Raw genomic sequence first — 21,542 nt, 5'->3', positions numbered from 1 at the left:
TATTTGATATACAAATTATTGATGTGTATTTTACTAGTGTTCGTAGCAACCCCTCGGTATTTGATACTGGTTCAGTTGCTAAGAGTAGTAACTCGAAACGGGAGTTGCAGAATGAACAGAGATTAGTTAAGGGTGAAGTGACGATGTGTGTTGGAAGTGGTTCCAAAATTGATATGATCATCATCGCACACTCCCTATACTTTCAGGATTAGTGTTGAACCTAAATAAGTGTTATTTGGTGTTTGCATTGAGCATGAATATGATTTGATCATGTTTATTGCAATACGGTTATTCATTTAAGTAAGAGAATAAATTGTTGTTCTGTTTACATGAATAAAACCTTCTATGGTCATACACCCAATGAAAATGGTTTGTTGGATCTCGATCGTGGTGATACACATTCTCATAATATTGAAGCCAAAAGATGCAAAGTTAATAATTATAGTGCAACTTATTTGTGGCACTGCCATTTAGGTCATATTGGTGTAAAGCGCATGAAGAAAATCCATGCTGATGGGCTTTTGGAATCACTTGATTATGAATCAGTTGATGCTTGCGAACCGTGCCTCATGGGCAAGATGACTAAGACTCCGTTCTCCGGAACAATGGAGCAAGCAACTGACTTATTGGAAATAATACATACTGATGTATGCAGTCCGATGAATGTTGAGGCTCGTGGCGAGTATCGTTATTTTCTGAGCTTCACAGATGATTTGAGTAGATATGGGTATATCTACTTGATGAAACATAAGTCTGAAACATTTGAAAAGTTCAAAAAACTTCAGAGTGAAGTGGAAAATCATCGTGACAAGAAAATAAAGTTTCTACGATCTGATCGCAGAGACAAATATTTGAGTTACGAGTTTGGTCTTCAATTAAAACAATGTGGAATAGTTTCACAAAATCGTGCCACCTAGAACACCACAGCATAATGGTGTGTCCGAACGTCATAACCGTACTATTATTGGGTATAGTGCAATCTATGATGTTTCTTACCGATTAACCACTATAGTTTTGAGGTTATGCATTAGAGACAGCTACATTCATGTTAAATAGGGCGCCATCTAAATCCGTTGAGACGACACCGTATGAACTATGGTTTGGCAAGAAACCTAAGCTGTCGTTTCTTAAAGTTTGAGGTTGCAATGCTTATGTGAAAAAGTTTCAACCTGATAAACTCAAACCCAAATCGGAGAAGTGTGTCTTCATAGGACACCCAAAAGAAAATGTTGGGTACACCTTCTATGACAGATCCGAAAGCAAGATATTCATTGCTGAGAATGGATCCTTTCTAGAGAAGGAGTTTCTCTCGAAAGAAGTGAGTGGGAGGAAAGTAGAACTTGATGAGGTAACTGTACCAGCTCCCTTATTGGAAAGTAGTTCATCACAGAAATCTGTTCCTGTGACTACTACATCAATTAGTGAGTAAGCTAATGATGATGATCATGTAACTTCAGATCAAGTTACTACCGAACCTCGTAGGTAAACCAGAGTGAGATCCGCACCAGAGTGGTACGGTAATCCTGTTCTGGAGGTCATGTTACTTGACCATGATGAGCCTACGAACTATGAGGAAGCGATGATGAGCCCAGATTCCGCAAAATGGCTTGAGGCCATGAAATCTGAGATGAGATCCATGTATGAGAACAAAGTATGGACTTTGATTGACTTGCCCAATGATCGGCGAGCCATTGAGATTAAATGGATCTTCAAGAGGAAGAAGGACGCTGATAGTAGTGTTACTATATACAAAGCTAGAATTGTCGCAAAAAGGTTTTCAACAAGTTCAAGGTGTTGACTACGATGAGAGTTTCTCACTCGTATCTATGCTTAAGTCTGTCCGAATCATGTTAGCAATTGCCGCATTTTATGAAATCTGGCAAATGGATAAACAAAACTGCATTCTTTAATGGATTTATTAAAGAAGAGTTGTATATGATGCAACCAGAAGGTTTTGTCAATCCTAAAGGTACTAACAAAATATGCAAGCTCTAGCGATCCATCTATGGACTGGTGCAAGCATCTCGGAGTTGGAATATACGCTTTGATAAGTTGATCAAATCATATAGTTTTATACAGACTTGTGGTGAAGCCTGTATTTACAAGAAAGTGAGTGGGAGCACTACATCATTTCTGATAAGTATATATGAATGACATATTGTTGATCGGAGATAATGTAGAATTATTCTGCAAAGCATAAAGGAATGTTTGAAAGGAGTTTTTCAAAGAAACACCTCGATGAAGCTTCTTACATATTGAGCATCAAGATCTATAGAGATAGATCAAGACGCTTGATAAGTTTTTCAATGAGTACATACCTTGGCAAGATTTTGAAGTAGTTCAAAATGGAACAGTCAAAGAAAGAGTTCTTGCCTGTGTTACAAGGTGTGAAACTGAGTAGGACTCAAAACCCGACCACGGCAGAAGATAGAGAGAGAATGAAAGTCATTCCCTATGCCTCAGCCATAGGTTCTATAAAGTATGTCGTGCTGTGTACCAGACCTATTGTATACCCTGCCCTGTGTTTGGCAAGGGAGTACAATAGTGATCTAGGAGTAGATCACTGGACATTGGTCAAAATTATCCTTAGTGGAATAAGGATATGTTTCTCGATTATGGAGGTGACAAAAGGTTCGTCGTAAAGGGTTACGTCGATGCAAGTTTTGACAGTGATCTAGATGACTCAAAGTCTCAATCTGGATACATATTGAAAGTGGGAACAATCAGCTAGAGTAGCTCCATGCAGAGCATTGTTGACATAGAAATTTGCAAAATACATACGGATCTGAATGTGGCAGACCCGTTGACTAAACTTCCCTCACAAGCAAAACATGATCACACCTTAGTACTCTTTGGGTATTAATCACATAGCGATGTGAACAAGATTATTGACTCTAGTAAACCCTTTGGGTGTCGGTCACATGACAATGTGAACTATGGGTGTTAATCACATGGTGATGTGAACTATTGATGTTAAATCACATGGCGATGTGAACTAGATTATTCACTCTAGTGCAAGTGGGAGACTGAAGGCAATATGCCCTAGAGGCAATAATAAAGTTATTATTTATTTCCTTATATCATGGTAAATGTTTATTATTCATGCTAGAATTGTAGTAACTGGAAACATAATACATGTGTGAATACATAGACAAATAGTATGTCACTAGTATGCCTCTACTTGACTAGCTCGTTGAATCAAAGATGGTTAAGTTTCCTAGCCATAGACATGAATTGTCATTTGATTAATGGGGTCACATCATTAGAGAATGATGTGATTGACTTGACCCATTCCGTTAGCATAGCACTTGATCGTTTAGTTTGTTGCTATTGCTTTCTTCATGACTTATACATGTTCCTATGACTATGAGATTATGCAACTCCCGTTTACCGGAGGAACACTTTGTGTGCCACCAAACGTCACAACGTAACTGGGTGATTATAAAGGTGCTCTACAGGTGTCTCCGAAGGTAGTTGTTGGGTTGGTGTATTTCGAGATTAGGATTTGTCACTCTGATTGTCGGAGAGGTATCTCTGGGCCCACTCGGTAATGCACATCACTATAAGCCTTGCAAGCATTGTAACTAATGAGTTAGTTGCGGGATGATGTATTACGGAACGATTAAAGAGACTTGCTGGTAACGAGATTGAACTAGGTATTGAGATACCGACGATCGAATCTCGGGCAAGTAACATACCAATGACAAAGGGAACAACGTATGTTGTTATGCGGTTTGACCGATAAAGATCTTCGTAGAATATGTGGGAGCCAATATGAGCATCCAGGTTCCGCTATTGGTTATTGACCGGAGACGTGTTTCGGTCATGTCTACATAGTTCTCGAACCCGTAGGGTCCGCACGCTTAACGCTACGATGACAGTTATATTATGAGTTTTATGTTTTGATGTACCGAAGGTTGTTCGGAGTCCCGGGTGTGATCACGGACATGACGGGGAGTCTCGAAATGGTCGAGACATGAAGATTGACATATTGGAAGCCTATGTTTGGATATCGGAAGTGTTCCAGATGAAATCGGGATTTTACCGGAGTACCGGGAGGTTACCGGAACCCCTTGGGGGCTTAATGGGCCTACATGGGCCTTAGTGGAAAAGGAGGGAAGCAAGGGAAGTGTGGGGCGCCCCCCCCCCCCAAGGCCCAAACCGAATTGGTTTAGGGTAAAGGGGCCGCCCCCCCTCTTTCCTTCTTCCCCCCTCCCAAGTCCTAATCCAACTAGGAAAAGGGGGGGAGTCCTACTCCCGGTGGGAGTAGGACTCCTCCGGCGCGCCTCTCCCCTTGGCCGGCCGCACCCCCCCCCCTTGCTCCTTTATATACAGGGGCAGGGGGGCACCTCTAGACACACAAGTTGATCAAGTTGATCGTCTCTTAGCCGTGTGCGGTGCCCCCCTCCACCATAGTCCACCTCGATAATACTGTAGCGGTGCTTAGGCGAAGCCCTGCGTCGGTAGAACATCAACATCGTCACCATGCCGTCGTGCTGACGAAACTCTCCCTCAACACTCGGCTGGATCGGAGTTAGAGGGACGTCATCGGGCTGAACGTGTGCTGAACTCGGAGGTGCCGTGCGTTCGGTACTTGATCGGTCGGATCGTGAAGACGTACGACTACATCAACCGCGTTGTGCTAACGCTTCCGCTTTTGGTCTACGAGGGTACGTGGACAACACTCTCCCCTCTTGTTGCTATGCATCACCATGATCTTGCGTGTGCGTAGGAATTTTTTTGAAATTACTACGTTCCCCAACATCAGGAACATCCTGAAATACCTGAAAAGGACTAAGGATATGTTTCTCGTTTATGGAGGTGACAAAGAGCTCATCGTAAATGGTTATGTTGATGCAAGCTTTGACACTGATCCGGACGATTCTAAATCGCAAACCGGATACGTGTTTATATTGAACGGTGGAGCTGTCAGTTGGAGCAGTTCTAAACAGAGCGTCGTGGCGGGATCTACATGTGAAGCGGAGTACATTGCTGCTTCGGAAGCAGCAAATGAAGGAGTCTGGATGAAGGAGTTCATATCCGATCTAGGTGTCATACCTAATGCATCTGGTCCAATGAAAATCTTTTGTGACAATACTGGTGCAATTGCCTTGGCAAAGGAATCCGGATTTCACAAGAGAACCAAGCACATCAAGAGACACTTCAACTCCATCCGGGATCAAGTCCAGGTGGGAGACATAGATATTTGCAAGATACATATGGATCTGAATGTTGCAGACCCGTTGACTAAGCCTCTTCCACGAGCAAAACATGATCAACACCAAGGCTCCATGGGTGTTAGAATCATTACTATGTAATCTAGATTATTGACTCTAGTGCAAGTGGGAGACTGAAGGAAATATGCCCTAGAGGCAATAATAAAGTTATTATTTTTTTCCTTATATCATGATAAATGTTTATTATTCATGCTAGAATTGTATTAACCAGAAACATGATACATGTGTGAATACATAGACAAACAGAGTGTCACTAGTATGCCTCTACTTGACTAGCTCGTTGGTCAAAGATGGTTATGTTTCCTAGCCATAGACATGACTTGTCATTTGATTAACGGGATCACATCATTAGGAGAATGATGTGATTGACTTGACCCATTCCGTTAGCTTAGCACTTGATCGTTTAGTTTGTTACTATTGCTTTCTTCATGACTTATACATGTTCCTATGACTATGAGATTATGCAACCCCGTTTACCGGAGGAACACTTTGTGTGCTACCAAACGACACAACGTAACTGGGTGATTATAAAGGTGCTCTACAGGTGTCTCCGAAGGTACTTGTTGAGTTGGCATATTTCGAGATTAGGATTTGTCACTCCGATTGTCGGAGAGGTATCTCTGGGCCCAGTCGGTAATGCACATCACTATAAGCCTTGCAAGCATTGTAACTAATGAGTTAGTTGCGGGATGATGTATTACGGAACGATTAAAGAGACTTGCTGGTAACGAGATTGAACTAGGTATTGAGATACCGACGATCGAATCTCGGGCAAGTAACATACCAATGACAAAGGGAACAACGTATGTTGTTATGCGGTTTGACCGATAAAGATCTTCGTAGAATATGTGGGAGCCAATATGAGCATCCAGGTTTCGCTATTGGTTATTGGCCGGAGACGTGTCTCGGTCATGTCTACATACTTCTCGAACTCGTAGGGTCCGCACGCTTAAAGTTTGGTGATGATCGGTATTATGAGTTTTGTGTTTTGATGTACCGAAGGTAGTTCGGAGTCCCGGATGTGATCACGGGCATGGCGAGGAGTCTCGAAATGGTCGATACATAAAGATTGATATATTGGTCGACTATGTTCGGACACCGGAAAGGTTCCGGAAGGTTTCGGACATGTATCAAAGTACCGGGGGTTACCGGAACCCCCCGGGAGCTTAATGGGCCTACATGGGCCTTAGTGGAAATAGAGGGAAGCAAAGGGAGTGTGGGGTGCCCCCCCCAAGGCCCAAACCGAATTGGTTTAGGGCAAAGGGGGCTGACCCCCTCTTTCCTTCTCCTCCTCCCCCTTTCCTTCCCCCTCTCCTACTCCTACTAGGAATAGGAGGAGTCCTACTCCTAGTGGGAGTAGGACTCCCCCTTGGCGCGCCCTCCTTGGCCGGCCGCCTCCTCCTCCTTGTTCCTTTATATAAGGGGGCAAGGGGGCACCCCATAGACACACAATTGATCATTGATCCCTTAGCCGTGTGCGGTGCCCCCCTCCACCATAATCCACCTCGATCATATCGTAGCGGTGCTTAGGCGAAGCCCTGCGTCGGTAGCATCATCATCACCGTCACCACGCCGTCGTGCTGACGAAACTCTCCTGTGAAGCTTTGCTGGATCGGAGCTCGCAGGACGTCATCAAGTTGAACGTGTGCAGAACTCGGAGGTGTCGTGCGTTCGGTACTTGGATCGGTCGGATCGTGAAGACGTACGACTACATCAACCGCGTTGTGCTAACGCTTCCGCTTTCGGTCTACGAGGGTACGTGGACACACTCTCCCCTCTCGTTGCTATGCATCACCATGATCCTGTGTGTGCTTAGGAATTTTTTTTAAATTACTACGTTTCCCAACACACTAATCATGGACATCTGAGAATCGAGGGGTACACCGATGTGGACTGGGCTGGATGCTTAGATGATAGGCGTTCAACTTCAGGCTATTGCATGTTTGTCGGAGGAAATTTGGTTAGTTGGAGAACTAAGAAGCAGAGTGTGGTAGCTCGCTCGACAGCAAAAGCGGAGTTTAGGTCAATGGCTTCATTGTTGTGTGAACTGATGTGGTTAAAAACATTGCTAACTGAGTTGCAGTTGTGCGGTGGTGCACCTATTCAAGTGTATTGTGATAATCAGGCCACAATTAACATAGTGAACAACCCTGTTTATCATGATAGAATTAAACATATTGAGATAGATAGGCACTTTATCCGAGAGAAATTAGATGAAAGGTTATTCCAAATTAGTTATGTTAGGTCAGTAGATTAGCTTGCAGATGTATTAACAAAAGGGATAGGTGTTGTATCATTTATGAGGATTTGTAACAGGATGGGGCTTATTGACATCTTCGCCCCATCTTGAGGGGGAATGTCGGTGCTCTTGTTGTATAATAGGAAAGCCGGAGGTCTTATGTGTAAAAGTGAAGCTCTGTAAATATCTGTACTGAGGATGAATAGATAAGGTTGCCCCCGACCAGAAATTCCAGTGTCTTCCCCTTCTCTCACCTTCAAATCCCCTCTGATTAGGTGTGTGTTCAACAACACTTTGCTCCTATACCACCTTTCTTTTTATTGGAGTAAATAGCACATCTTTGATTGATAGTTGGACAAAATACCACAAATTGATTTTTCTGGGACTTTGCTCCCAAACTTCCTCCTCCAACTCCAAGCATGACACCCCGTTACTAGCACAGAATTGTCCATCCGGTAAACAAAACAAGTAGATCATCCTGAATTACATTAAACCCCTCACGAACATGCAAGATTACTGCACTGATAAATATCGATTGTGTTCAGAAGTCTACTACTATAATTAGACATCCTCACTCATGCACATGTGGTCTACGATTTTGAAAACAAGGACCTCGAAATCGATGCACGGCCGTTGATTTCTTTTGCGATTACAGGAGCTATGACTGTTGGCCTAGTGAATTTTCGACCAGACTGAAAGCTTTGTAGAGCTAGTGGTGTTGGTTTCCACGATTGACCCGTCTCTGGGGTGCAAGGTGGGCACAAGAAAAATTAGGTGGATGCTGCGAATCGAACAGTCCAAATGCTCAGAGCATCAAACAAAACAAGCTACCGGGGTACGGAGTACCCGTGAGTGCATGGCATCAGCGAGGAGCGTATGTGAGCAGCGCAGGCACAGTGTCAGGCATCAAAGGCTGGGAATTCAGTTAAGACTGAAGATTCAGAGAAAGCGGTGTAGTTAATCCGACAATACCGTTTCAGAGAGATCAACGGCTACGATGGCTCCTATACAGATCGCCACCGTAGGAGAGAGGGCCTTTACTGTAGCTTTACATTTCTTGTAGTGCACTTTATGAGCTGTCATTGGCCATCCTATAAACAGCCGGGTTGTGGCTGGGAGAGTTCATTATCTACTTTTTCTGAATTGCTTGCTAGCTACGGCTTGTAACCGCAAACCATATACTTCTTCTCCGAGCAATACAGTCGAGATCTGCCTCACCCATACAATTCCTCCCAAAATTAGCTAGAAATCTATACTCTAAAGTTATCGGGGCCTGACAAATTGGTATCATGAGCCAGCGTTCTTCGGCAGAAACGCGATGTGGTGATGAAAATTTTTTTCCGAGATCCGCAATTCCCACCCTTTTCTCTTGAGATCCAGCGGCATCACAGAGTAGGCGGAGTTGGCGGCGGGGTTAGAGTGGAGGCGCAGGCGGCGGTGGAATTCGGGCACAGGTCGGTCGAGCAGAAGCGGTTGTTCGAACACTCTGTTCGATCGATAAAATCCCGCGTTCTACGCTCCGATCCGTGTGTCAGGGCGGCGAGTTCTTCGGCGGCGGCAGGATCTGTTGTATTGGGAAGGGTTGCTGACAATTCAGTGGTAAAATTCCGTACCCATACTTCAGATCGAGGCGATGGGGCGTTCCAAGCTAGTTGACGACACTCTGTTCGATCGGTAAAATCCCGCGTTCTACGCTCCGATCCGTGTGTCAGGGCGGCGAGTTCTTCGGCGGTGGCAGGATCTGTTGTATTGGGAAGGGTTGCTGACAATTCAGTGGTAAAATTCCGTACCCATACTTCAGATCAAGGCGATGGGGCGTTCCAAGCCAGTGGACGATACTGATGCTCAAGAAATTTCGGCCATGCGTGAGGAGTTTGGAGTCTTGCAGAAGGATAATGCCCAGGTGCAGTCGCAGGTGTCCAAACTGCAGGCAGAGGTACAGGCAATTGGGTCAAAGCAAGGGGAAATTTCAGTAACAGTGGGCGAAGTTGAGAAAGTGGTGTTGGATCTAGGGAAGCAGCTATCAGTAATCAGTAGCGTGTTGCAAACATTGGTCAAAACAACTCAGCAACAAGAGCAACCTTCTAGTTCTCAAGAAGTACCTAAGTCCCCTACATTGCACCAAGAGCAAACACAGGAACGGGAAACAAGAGTGGAACACTTGAGACAACAGTTGGCAGCAGAGAAGGAGAAATCTAAACAGTTAGAAGATCTCCAACTTCAGAATTTACCTCCTATTCGCACAAACAGAGCTACTGCACCTCCAGGGCTTGCAAATCAAGGGAGACTGAAGGCACACAATTCAGTGGGAACCCCTATGACAGCCAGAAACAATATCCACACACCTGCATTCAATCACTTCTATCAGAATAACAGAGAGAGACAGATGTGGCAGGGCTACCATAAAACATATGAAACGGATATGCAAGCTCAGTTCATGAGATCTCTGACTAAAGGACCTAAACTAGAATTTCCTAGATTTTCTGGTGAAGATCCAGTGGGGTGGATTAGGCAGTGCAACAAATATTTTCAAATGTCAGCAGCACCTGATGAGTACAAAGTTTCCCTTGCCCAAATGTATATTATTGGAGAAGCTGATACTTGGCTAAGAAGGTCTGGATTGCTAAAGAAGCAACTCTCATGGACACAATTTGGAAAAAAAAAGTCATAAAGAGATTTGTAGAGCATGGTTCTTATGACCTAACTGAGAAATTTAACTCTCTGAAACAAGGCAACAGCTCAATTTCTGATTACACAAAGAACTTTGAAGACCTTATGGCAGATGTTTTAGAAGAAACACCTGAATTAGAGGAATAGTGGTTTGTGAGATGTTATGTCAATGGCTTAAGGGAAGGGATTAAATTTCAAATCAGGCCTCTTCGACCACAATCTCTGACAGATGCCTACTGTTTAGCTAAGGAGGTGGAACCACACCACCCACCAGCAAATGCAATGCAGAAGAAACAGCAGAGTTCCTTTGTGAATTTTTACCAAAAGAACAGTGGAAATTTCCAAAACAAGAGCAGTACTACAACAGCCATACCCCAGCAGAGTGGACAAAATAAGCAGGCTGAGGGCACCAACAGCAATCCTCAAAAACTTAGAAAAGTGGGAGAATGTTGGAGGTGTGGGGACAAATGGATGCATGGTCACAAGTGCAAACTTGTTCCTAATATTCACCTGTTACAACAGGAACTAGGAGAGCAAATGGAAGATACTAAGGACAGTCCTCCTCAAGAGCAAGAAGAAATTCTGGAGGCAGAGGAGCAAGCAATGTTTATCACAGCCCATGCACTAGGTCAACAACTGGCAGTGCCTACCCCTACAGTAATTATCCACATAAATGGGAAAAGAGCTATAGCATTGTTAGACTCAGGCAGTTCCTCATCCTTTATTAATCAGGAATTTGCTGTGAAAGCAAACTGTACATTGCTTCCAGTAAAACCCAAAGCAATTACAGTGGCAGGAGGAGGCAAACTGGTGTCCAATGCTGTAGTTCCTGATTGTGAGTTTAAAATTGCAAAAACCACATTACAGCACAGTTTCAGAACATTAAATCTTCCTAGTCATGATGTGATACTTGGTTATGACTGGTTCACATTAATGAGCCCTGTCTCTTTCAACATACCTGGCAATACTTTCAGTTTCACTATGAAAGGCAAGAAGACAGTAACTGCGGCTATTTTCAATACTCCTGAAAAAGTGAAGGAAATTCCAGCTGAGAAGGTGAGCAAGTTGCTGGAGAAAGGAGCAGAGAGCTTTTTATTACAGATGCATAATATTGTTATGGAAGCTCCAGCTGGTTTTCAAACCCCTCCACAATTGCAGAAATTACTTATGGAGTATGCAGACCTTTTTGAGGAACCTCGCACTCTTCCACCTCATAGGTATTGTGATCACACCATTCCTCTGCAACCTGGAGTTGAACCTCCCCACTCTAGACCTTATAGAGTTCCACAGCACCAGAAGAAAGAAATGGAAGAGCAAATCAAGAAAATGTTGGCTGCTCATTTTATCAGACACAGCCAGAGTCCATATGCTGCTCCTGTCATTTTGGTAAAGAAAAAGGATAATTCAATGAGATTGTGCACTGATTTCAGGAAACTCAACTCAGTCACAGTTAAAAACAAATTTCCTATACCAGTTATTGAAGATCTACTGGATGAATTACATGGAGCTAAATATTTCTCCAAATTAGACTTGAGGGCAGGATATCACCAGATTAGGATGCATCCGGATGACATCCACAAAACTGCTTTCAGAACATTCTTGGGACACTTTGAATATCTGGTCATGCCTTTTGGATTGTCTAATGCACCAGGCACCTTTCAAGCTTTAATGAATAGCATTTTTGGCCCTTATTTGAGGAAGTTTGTGCTAGTCTTCTTTGATGACATATTGATTTACAGCAAATCACTCAAGGAACATATGGGACATATTGAACTAGTACTGAAAGTTTTGAAGGAAAACCAGCTCTGTGCAAAAAGGTCTAAATGTGTTTTTGCAGTCCAACAAGTTGAATACTTAGGGCATGTGATTTCTTCTGAAGGAGTAGCAACTGACCCACAGAAAATCAAAGCAATTGTTGATTGGCCAGTGCTAGAGAATGTGACAAAGTTGAGAAGTTTCCTGGGGCTAGCAAGTTACTACAGAAGATTTATAAAAAATTATGGAGTTATATGCAGACCCTTACATGATCTATTAAAGAAGGGCCAGTTTCAGTGGAAACAGGAACATGACAAAGCATTTGGGCAACTACAACAAGCCCTAATCACAGCCCCAGTGTTAGCTCTACCTGATTTCTCCAAACCCTTTGTGCTTGAAACTGATGCATCTGGAAAAGGGATAGGAGCAGTACTGATGCAACAGGGCAGACCTCTAGCTTATTATAGCTCATCTCTCTGCCCTAGAAACACTGCTCTGTCCACTTATGAAAAAGAAGCTCTGGCCATCTTAGAAGCACTTAAAAAATGGAGACATTACCTGATAGGTAATGAATTGATCATTAAAACTGATCAACAATCTTTGAAATTCATTACTGATCAGAAGATCACTGAGGGAGTTCAGCACAAGCTAATGATGAAACTATTGGAATTCAATTTCAAAATTCAATACAAAAAAGGTGTTCAAAACAAGGTAGCAGATGCTCTTTCCAGGTTGCTACCATCTTGCATGGCCATATCTGTAGCTACTCCAGTGTGGGCACAAGAATTAGTGGACAGTTATCCTCAAGATCCAGCTACAAAAACCATTCTGGAAAAACTACTATTACAACCCAACAACACCATGCCTGACTACAGCTTGACAGCAGGTATTATCAGATATAAAGGAAAGATCATGGTGGGGAATGTAGCTGAGTTAAGAGCAAGATTGATCACTGCTTTGCACAGTTCTCCTGTGGGTCGACATTCAGGGACTAGAGCTACATATCAACGAGTGAAAAACATATTCTACTGGCCTGGTCTGAAAGCAGAAGTGGAGAAGTTCATTGCATCCTGTCCTATCTGTTAGAGAGCTAAACATGAGCATTGTCTACAACCTGGTTTATTGGAGCCCTTGCCTATGGCTGACATGGCTTGGCAGCATATTTCTATGGACTTCATAGAAGGACTTCCTAATTCCCAAGGCAAGGAGGTCATACTAGTGGTGGTGGACAGATTCACTCGCTATGCTCATTTCATTCCTCTCTCTCATCCCAAGCATTTGTGGACAACATAATCAGACTACATGGGCCACCTAAGCTAATCATATCTGACAGGGATCGAATTTTCACTAGCAAGTTGTGGAAGGATATCTTTGCTGCTCTTAACAGTGAACTACGGTACAGTACTGCTTACCATCCGCAAACAGATGGCCAGACCGAACGAGTCAACCAATGTCTAGAAACATACTTGAGATGCATGACTACTAATCAACCCACAAAGTGGTATTCCTGGTTATCCTTGGCTGAATTCTGGTATAACACCACTTATCACACAGCTCTGAAGATGTCCCCTTCCAAGCCTTGTATGGTTTTCCTCCCCCACTAATATCTGAGGTAGCAATTCCTGGTCCTGAAGAGCAAGAAGCTCATACATTTCTGACAGAAAAACAGAACATGCTGGACCAACTGAAAATCAACCTGCAACAAGCTCAGAACAGGATGAAAAAGTATGCAGATTTAAAAAGGAGTGAAAGGGTGTTCAATGTGGGAGATTTAGTATATCTAAAAATGGCTCCCTATAGGCTTGCTGCATTTGGGTTTCGAGGAGCTTTGAAATTACAGAACAAGTTTTATGGCCCTTTTGTGATAACTCAGAGAGTGGGCAAAGTAGCTTACAGACTGCAATTTCCTGATCATGTCAAAATTCATCCTGTCTTCCATGTGAGCCAGTTGAAAAAGCACATAGGATCTAAGTCCATTCCCAGTAAAAACCTTCCAATGGTTACAGCAGACGGCACAGTAAAGACTGGGCCGGCAGAAGTTCTTCAAGTCAGACAAGTGCCTCGACACAATATGCCAGTTGTACAGTGGTACATTCAGTGACAAAAACTACCGCCAGAAGATGCAACGTGAGAAGATGCAGATTTCATAAAGTATACATTCCCTGAGTTCTTTAAAGCTACGACACAAGCGTGGCGAGAGCAACAACAAGCGCCATGAGGACATGGCACATCTCAAGGGAGGGGCAATGTCAGGCATCAAAGGCTGGGAATTCAGTTAAGACTGAAGATTCAGAGAAAGCGGTGTAGTTAATCCGACGATACCATTTCAGAGAGATCAACGGCTACGATGGCTCCTATACAGATCGCCACCGTAGGAGAGAGGGCCTTTACTGTAGCTTTACATTTCTTGTAGTGCACTTTATGAGCTGTCATTGGCCAGCCTATAAACAGCCGGGTTGTGGCTGGGAGAGGTCATTATCTACTTTTCCTGAATTGCTTGCTAGCTACGGCTTGTAACCGCAAACCATATACTTCTTCTCCGAGCAATACAGTCGAGATCTGCCTCACCCATACAATTCCTCCCAAAATTAGCTAGAAATCTATACTCTGAAGTTATCGGGGCCTGACACACGGGCGGAGGCTGGCCGGCGGAGCACAGGAACTCTGCCTCGAGAGTCGAGAGCTGCCGCGGCATCCCGCGTCCGCTGCCTCGCACGGCGGGTGTGTCGTGCCTACTGGCTGGTTTGGTCGTAAACCATGGAGGGAGGCAGCTATGGCCTCCGTTTCGGCGGCCGACGCCGCGGAGACGAGTCGCCACCTAAACGGTTCCGCCAACAGGGCGGCGTTGCACCGCCATGCTGGTCACCGCTTTTGGCTAGGCCGCGGTCACATGCCTTGAACCACTGCCCCGATGGGTCCTAACGTCATTTGAGAGAAGGCAATGGACTCCCCGCCAGATCCATTCCGACCGCGGGAGGGCGCACTCCTTCCCATAGCGTTGGAGAGTAGCACAGACGACCATCAACTCCTTGGAACCGCAGGGGATGAGGTATCAGTCGTCGGATCCGGACATCTCGGAGTTGGATACTAGAGAGGAGCTTAAGGACGATGAGGAGTGGAGTGTAGTTAGAGTTTTCTCCGAAGTGCGAATAGGGTTGAATATATATGAGGTCAATCGGGCCATAGTAAGCCGCATCTGACATGGCAGGCACGTTCACCTCATACATGAGCTGGATATGAGGTTACGGGTCAGCCGAGGCATTTTGCTGCGTTTAGAGAGCCCGATTACTGACCCTGGCATTTGGCAAGAGTCAGTCCGATTAGGGCATCTACAACGCCGGCGCTTAGGCCAGGTGCCAGGCTTCTTTTCCCAGCCGTTATGGCTGAATCCCGTTCGCTCAGGGGATTTTGGCTAGCATCGATGCAAAGCCTGGCGCCGGATGCTTCCTCCTTTTTTTTCTTTTGCATGAGCTTGTTTAGCGACTGCTATCGTATTTTTTGCGGAAAAAACCAATCATATTAGCGCTCAAATAGGCGCCGCGCATTGAAGAGACGGACTCCTACCCCGATGCTATTTCCTTAATTAGTTCTTTTTATTGTCTAAGCGCCCACGCAAGCATCTTTGCATTGTAAATGCCCTTCGGTGGCAATTTTATGTCGGACAGCGACTGGGCAGCGAGACAGTGCAAAACGCACTAACGTAAGTCTGAGGCGTCCGGTTGTAAATGCTCCACTGTCAAAGCCACCATCGAGGAGGCCGAGGGGCGGCACATCCCGAACCAACAGCTCCAAATTAAACGCTGAGACAATGCATGCACAGCTCGACGACTAGATACCGAGCCGGCGAGCCCACAGCCCAAGGGACGAGGCCGAAGGCAAGGTGAGCACTGGCCGTTCGCTAGCCCTGTCCTGATTCAATCCTTCCAAGAACATATTTTCTCCGTGTGCACCGATACCCCAGACATGGACATGGTACCAAGGATCTAGACTAGATGCTCGGTGGCCTTGAGAGGATGATGAGTTTAGCAAGGCGTATCATTGCTTTGTGTGACATCATTCCGAACAAAGTAAAGCTAGAAGAAACAAGGCATAATACGATCTTTAACCAAACGCAAAGCTAGCCTACAAAACTAGCTAGAGGCCTAATCCCGACGATCAACTCCGGTATACAAAATCGAGTAACACACTGAAAGAAAAAACCACATTATTTGTTCCGATTAACCGAGACACAATAATCCAATGTCGGGCAAAATTTAAAGGCAACACCAGTCAAGACAACGAGGATGGCGCTCGGGACAGCACAGCACACAACCTTCACTTCCCGCCCAGGGTCGGGAACTGTGACCGATCTTCGATGGATGGCGCGGCAGCTTGCCCGCGCTGGTATCCTCCTCCAAACCCGCCCCTGAAACCGCCGCGGTCTCCACGGCCCTCACCGCGGCCCCTTCCACGACCACGGCCACCGTAGTACCGTTCTCCCTCGGCAGGCTTGAGGAACTCGTTGATGCTAAGAGACTGGAGAGGAGATTTACAACATTAGCACCTAGCATTTTCTTGTTAGAAGCAATAGCGATAGCACAACATAGCCACCACAACCACAATGGACTTGTTACACAATTTGTTGGTTGTTTAAACTAAGGTTGCCCCTTGCTTTTACCCCAAACAAACTAGCAATTGCACGGTTGATTCAGAATTCCAGATTCCAACCCTAGAAGATTGGTCCAAATTCACCTAATCTCCTACTCCCTCCGTTCCAAATTACTCGTTGTGGTTTTAGTTCAAATTTGAACTAGAACCATGACAAGTAATTTGGAACAGAGGGAGTACATAATTGGCTAATTAACACAAGGACAAAATAGTAAATTAAAAGGAACTTCCAAAAACATGCTGTACCCAACTGGGACCATGGAAGACACAGAAAGCTGAACAATAAAACTTTAATGCAACCGCCAAATGTGTGAACTAGTTTGGTCACCCACCAAATTGTACTCAGGATTACAAAATGCTACTCCCTCCGTTCACTATTATAAAATGTTTTGGATCTATTATAAAATGTTTTGGATATTGCAGTATGGACTACAAACAAACTGTTTCATTCAAGTAAAGGAATCGGGGAGAGGCCTCCCTGTTCTTCTAAAAAAAAACTACAGACAGACTGAAATAAGAGAGCAAACACACTAAAACATGTCTACATACATCCAATTTAGAAAAAAAATTAGACCATCTTATAATAGTGAACGGAAAGTGTGCATCATAAGACCACAGGTATTACCTTCTTGGCACGTTCATCACGCTCAGTACTTTCCTTCTTCTTCTCCTTGTCAGAACCCTAAGGAGACACAGACATAATCATTCATATATTCAAAAATTACCAAAGAATTAAAATAGCATATACTACTAAACATACCAATTTAATGAAAACCTCATCATTGGCTTTCTTGGTAGACAGTGGCTGCAGAGACTGCAGGTCCTTGTCAACTTCAACCTTTCTTTCTTCAGTCTTCAATGCTAGTAGTGCTTTCCGCTGTTCCTCCCTTATTTTCTCAAACTCCTCTAGAGTCATCTCCTGTACAATTGAAATATAAGTACGCATACATTGCATGAAGGCAGCAGACATGCATAAAGGAACCAGATGTCATAACATAAAGAAGTAGGCAACCAAATTTGAGCCAAATAGGACTCACACCCGGGCAGGAGGTGTGCACTGACATCTCCAGCAGCATGAGAAGCTCAGTCCATGGCATTAGATAACAGTTCAACAGTAAATGAGAAGGTTCATCTACTATGATTTGATTCAAATGATGCACACATTTCTTGCACACAAATAGCAAGTCGGTGCTTTTGTGCAAACAAAGCAGGCAAATGAAGTGAGAAGATACTCAAGGCCTGTTAGGAGCAGGAAAATATAACAATGGTGTGGTGGGTGTAGGGATGTGCTTGCCTAGATCCTATGGGAAAATGAAGTTTGAGGAATGATTACTTTCCTGCGAAATGCACTAAAAACAGTGTTCCTAGTGCAAGAATTAAAAACGACAACATATGAACCAAACAAGAGGGCAGTACATATTTGAGAGAAATCCAAAATCTTATTGTCTTAACTGTGAATTATGAAAATCCTTTCCTGGCCAGACCCTTCATTGCACTAAGGGTGATGAAGTACATCATCCCAACAGCATCAATGAGTGTGAGACAAGGGGCAACTAACAGCAGTAATATAAGCTAAGCTACCAGCAGGTATTAGACAATAATGGACAAATAAAGGGCCAGATCAAGCCTGCCTACTAGTAAACCACCCCCACTACAAAACATTTTACTTCTGCAAACCTAAATAAAAAGTGCAATCTCCGCACATAAATTGCATTTGGGTGTAGCCTTTACCTTATCCTCTTCATTCTCTTCCTCCTCCTTTGCAGCACCATCCTTGAGGTCTTTGTTCTCCACTGTTGTTGGAGGAGCATCATCCTGCTCACCCTGCTTCTCAGCGATGGGAGCATTGTCCTCAATTTTAAGAGCTTCATCAGTTTCCCTGGTTATACAAAACAGATTCATCTCTTATAACTCCCTTCATCAATTCAGATAGTAACGAAAAACAACAATAGATGGAAATGTCCTTACTGTGCAAGACCTTCATCAGTGGAAGATCCCCAGTTTCCACGGCCTGCACCATCGCGTTTCATCCCTTGGCCACGACCAGTCCCGCTGTGGCGCTCATAGTTTCTCCTGGGTGGTCTCTCAGAGTCGTCACCAAACTCACCGTTGCGGTAACCACCACGTCTACCACCACCTCCACGGTATGGTCGAGGGTCTCTCTCCCCATCCCCGCCTCCAGCTACAGCGCCATCTCCAGAACCTACCCCACCATAACCTCCCTGGTAGCCATTGCTGTTCTCACTGCCAAAGTCACGGTTCTGGCCGTATCGGCCGCCGCCTCTGCCGCGGCCAGGTTCACCACGGCCAAATCCTCCACGTGATGGTGGGCCTCCGCTCCTCGCATCCCTCCCTGAAAGAAAGTTGAATTAAAGTGCTTAAATGAAAAACTTCATGTTGTGAGAAAATAGAGCTAGAATATAATCAAAAATTCGAACGGTGTATTAGAAGTAAGGTATAGATTCTAATTTCAAGCGATGAAAAGCCCACGCCCCGCAACAAATGGAATCAGATTTACAACCGACGTGGTATACCAACCGAACCACATAAAAAATAATCCATACCACCTCAAAAATGAAATGCGTCGGTAAACATGCCCAAACTAATCACAAAAATAAGATAAATTTTTAATCAACGGAACCACATCAGATGCTGGAAAGGGCCGAAATGCTCCGAATCCAGATCTGGCGCTCTCGGCGCTGCAACTCACCAGCCTGTGCCGGGGGAGCGGATTTGGTCGTCAACTTGGCCGACGCCGCAGTCTGGGCCGCCTTTCCAGCAGGCGCTGCCTCCGTCTTGTTCGCCTGGGCCTTCTTTGCCGCGGCGGCCGCCGCCGCAGCAAGCAGCTGCGAGGGGTCGTCGTTGTCGACGTCTCCGAGGAGATCGAACTGGTTGAGGGTCGTCATGGCGGCGGCGGCGGGGATGGGGGGCTGCGGTAGATCAACAAGCTATTCGGGGAAGCGGACGGGAGACACGAGCTAGCAGCTTCGCCTGATGGGCCGCGATGCCATTAGAGGACGAGGTTGATGGGGGAAGGGGTTTTGGATGCGGCGGCGGCGAGGGGTTGGGGGAGAGGGGAGAGGAGAGGAGTGTTTGAGGAGAAACCCTAGCCGCACTCCTGCACGAGCTCATATCCTTTGTGTCGGACGTTTTTTTTTAGCATTTCTGCTCGGGGTCGACAAATTACATTCGTAGCCTCCGGATGGAGGATATTTACGGCTATTTCAGACCTAGGGGGGGCAAGCGGGGTGGGTAGTTTGGGGAGTCTCCGGCACAGCAGTCCCCCCGGGAAGCTGAGGCACTAGCTTGTTGGGAATCCTGGCATCTGAAGCTGTGGGCTGCCATCGGACGGCTGGGATTTGCTTTTCTTTTTCTATTTATTAAAAATTAGGAGATTGCGGAAATACACTTTGGGTCACGATGTGGTCAAAATATAGGCCATTCATTCTTTAGAGATAAGTCATGTATTTATACACCAAACAAAGTATCGCATTCGGTAACGTGAGCTCGCGGTATTTAGTTCATATTCATCTCGAACATTATTGCCTCCTATTTATGTGGAACATTAGTGCGCATGGAGCTACATGTTTGACAAACCGAACCTGGCTCATTTAGTATGTGAATCATAACACGCACCCGCTAACCATTGGCCATATTATAGGAAGCTCTCTCTTCTTAGTGCCCATCCCTTTCCATACATCCTCTTCGGGTCTTCTTGCTCTGCATTGCACTATAGTCCATTTGCTCCTTCAACCCAAAGCTATTCGACCAAGATGACTTTCCTTTTACTCATCAGGTGTGTTGATATATATAGTACTGCCTAACATGTTCTTGTCTTTACAGGAAATACTCTACCATTTGATCGAATGAAAGCGTAGACAAATACAACCAATTGATGGCTTAACCGCATCACTACTTAGCTGATGAGGCAAACCATGCTACTATTAACAACATACTACTCCTATGTAGGTATCCACAAAAGTTAGTGTGTATATGTGCATGTAACTTCATGAATTAATTAGTTTTTGCATGCTTCATCTGATTAATGCCTTAAGTAGCTTGATGAGCATACATGCATAGTCCAAAAACTAAACGATATTGCATGACAGTTGTAACACAATTAATAGTTACATCTTAGTCGGTTAGCTAGCTGAACTATAACTAAGACACGTCACGTGGCAATAAAAATCCATAAAGTGTTTAAGCACATTAAATCATTCATCCACGTTCCACTATATTTTGTCGGCTCCTCCAACGCTCAACCATTCTGACAAGATGCCGCCCCCCTCACGTGCGCGCTGATCCGATGACATAAATGCAACAGGCGCATGGTTCTTTTCTAGGACCTTTGGACAAATTGAATGCCATGGTCACATTTGGAAACATTCTTCGTTGTGGAGGAGCTTGAAGAACAGTTACAGTGAACACTCTAGGGAGAGGATGGACATGACATCATTATATGCTAGATTGCTAGCCGGCGTGACATATGCGCAAGTAATCCCGAAACTAGTTCATGGAGCATATGGGGCAGCGGGCGTATACTGCGTATACTTCATGAATGATGATGATTGGCTCACACCATTTTCGTATTGTGTCATGTATTTGCTTAGTTATGATCATGCATCTTATATGTATTGGTTAAATGACCATGTTAGCAACAAATCTTGAAGGACCGATGGAGGGGTAACATTTCTTGATCTCATGGACCCATGTCCCAAAAAACCTTAGTCCTGGGAAAATGGTCCTATGTTACAACCAGGCCACATTGCTAAAACATTGCCGGGGCATCAAAAATAAGTTATCATAGCAGAAAATTGTTGCCATAATAGCGAAACTGGATTGTCATTGAAGAAAACATTGCCATGGTAGCGAAAACGGAATGTTGGAGTAGAGAACCATTAGTTGTAGGACATGTTGAGTTAATTCCATATATTGATCTTCAATAATAATGCAAATAAATGCACATGGCATGAATGTAGCATGACAATAGACCA

The 21,542-nt window shown here is 44.5% G+C and overlaps 1 protein-coding gene and 1 pseudogene across 1 annotated transcript; one reads left to right on the top strand and one right to left on the bottom strand.

Moving 5' to 3' along the window:
* Positions 1-9,286: 9,286 nt before the first annotated feature.
* On the top strand, positions 9,287-14,208 carry LOC147980302 (uncharacterized; annotated as a pseudogene).
* Positions 14,209-16,088: 1,880 nt separating this feature from the next.
* On the bottom strand, positions 16,089-19,658 carry LOC125544750 (RGG repeats nuclear RNA binding protein A). Its single transcript, XM_048708496.2, has 6 exons — positions 19,259-19,658; positions 18,517-18,901; positions 18,280-18,427; positions 17,309-17,467; positions 17,174-17,230; positions 16,089-16,416 (listed from the first exon to the last, which is right to left on the bottom strand). Exons 1-6 carry the CDS (start codon positions 19,452-19,454, stop codon positions 16,216-16,218), a joined length of 1,146 nt encoding a protein of 381 aa, XP_048564453.1. The 5' UTR covers positions 19,455-19,658; the 3' UTR covers positions 16,089-16,215.
* Between the last annotated feature and the right edge of the window lie 1,884 nt (positions 19,659-21,542).

This window comes from Triticum urartu, chromosome 3A, assembly GCF_056163025.1.
Source record: "Triticum urartu cultivar PI428250 chromosome 3A, HENAU_Tu73, whole genome shotgun sequence".
Lineage (NCBI taxonomy): Eukaryota > Viridiplantae > Streptophyta > Magnoliopsida > Poales > Poaceae > Triticum > Triticum urartu.
The sequence above is the reverse complement of the archived record's forward strand: the minus strand, read 5'-3'. Positions and strand labels throughout refer to the sequence as shown.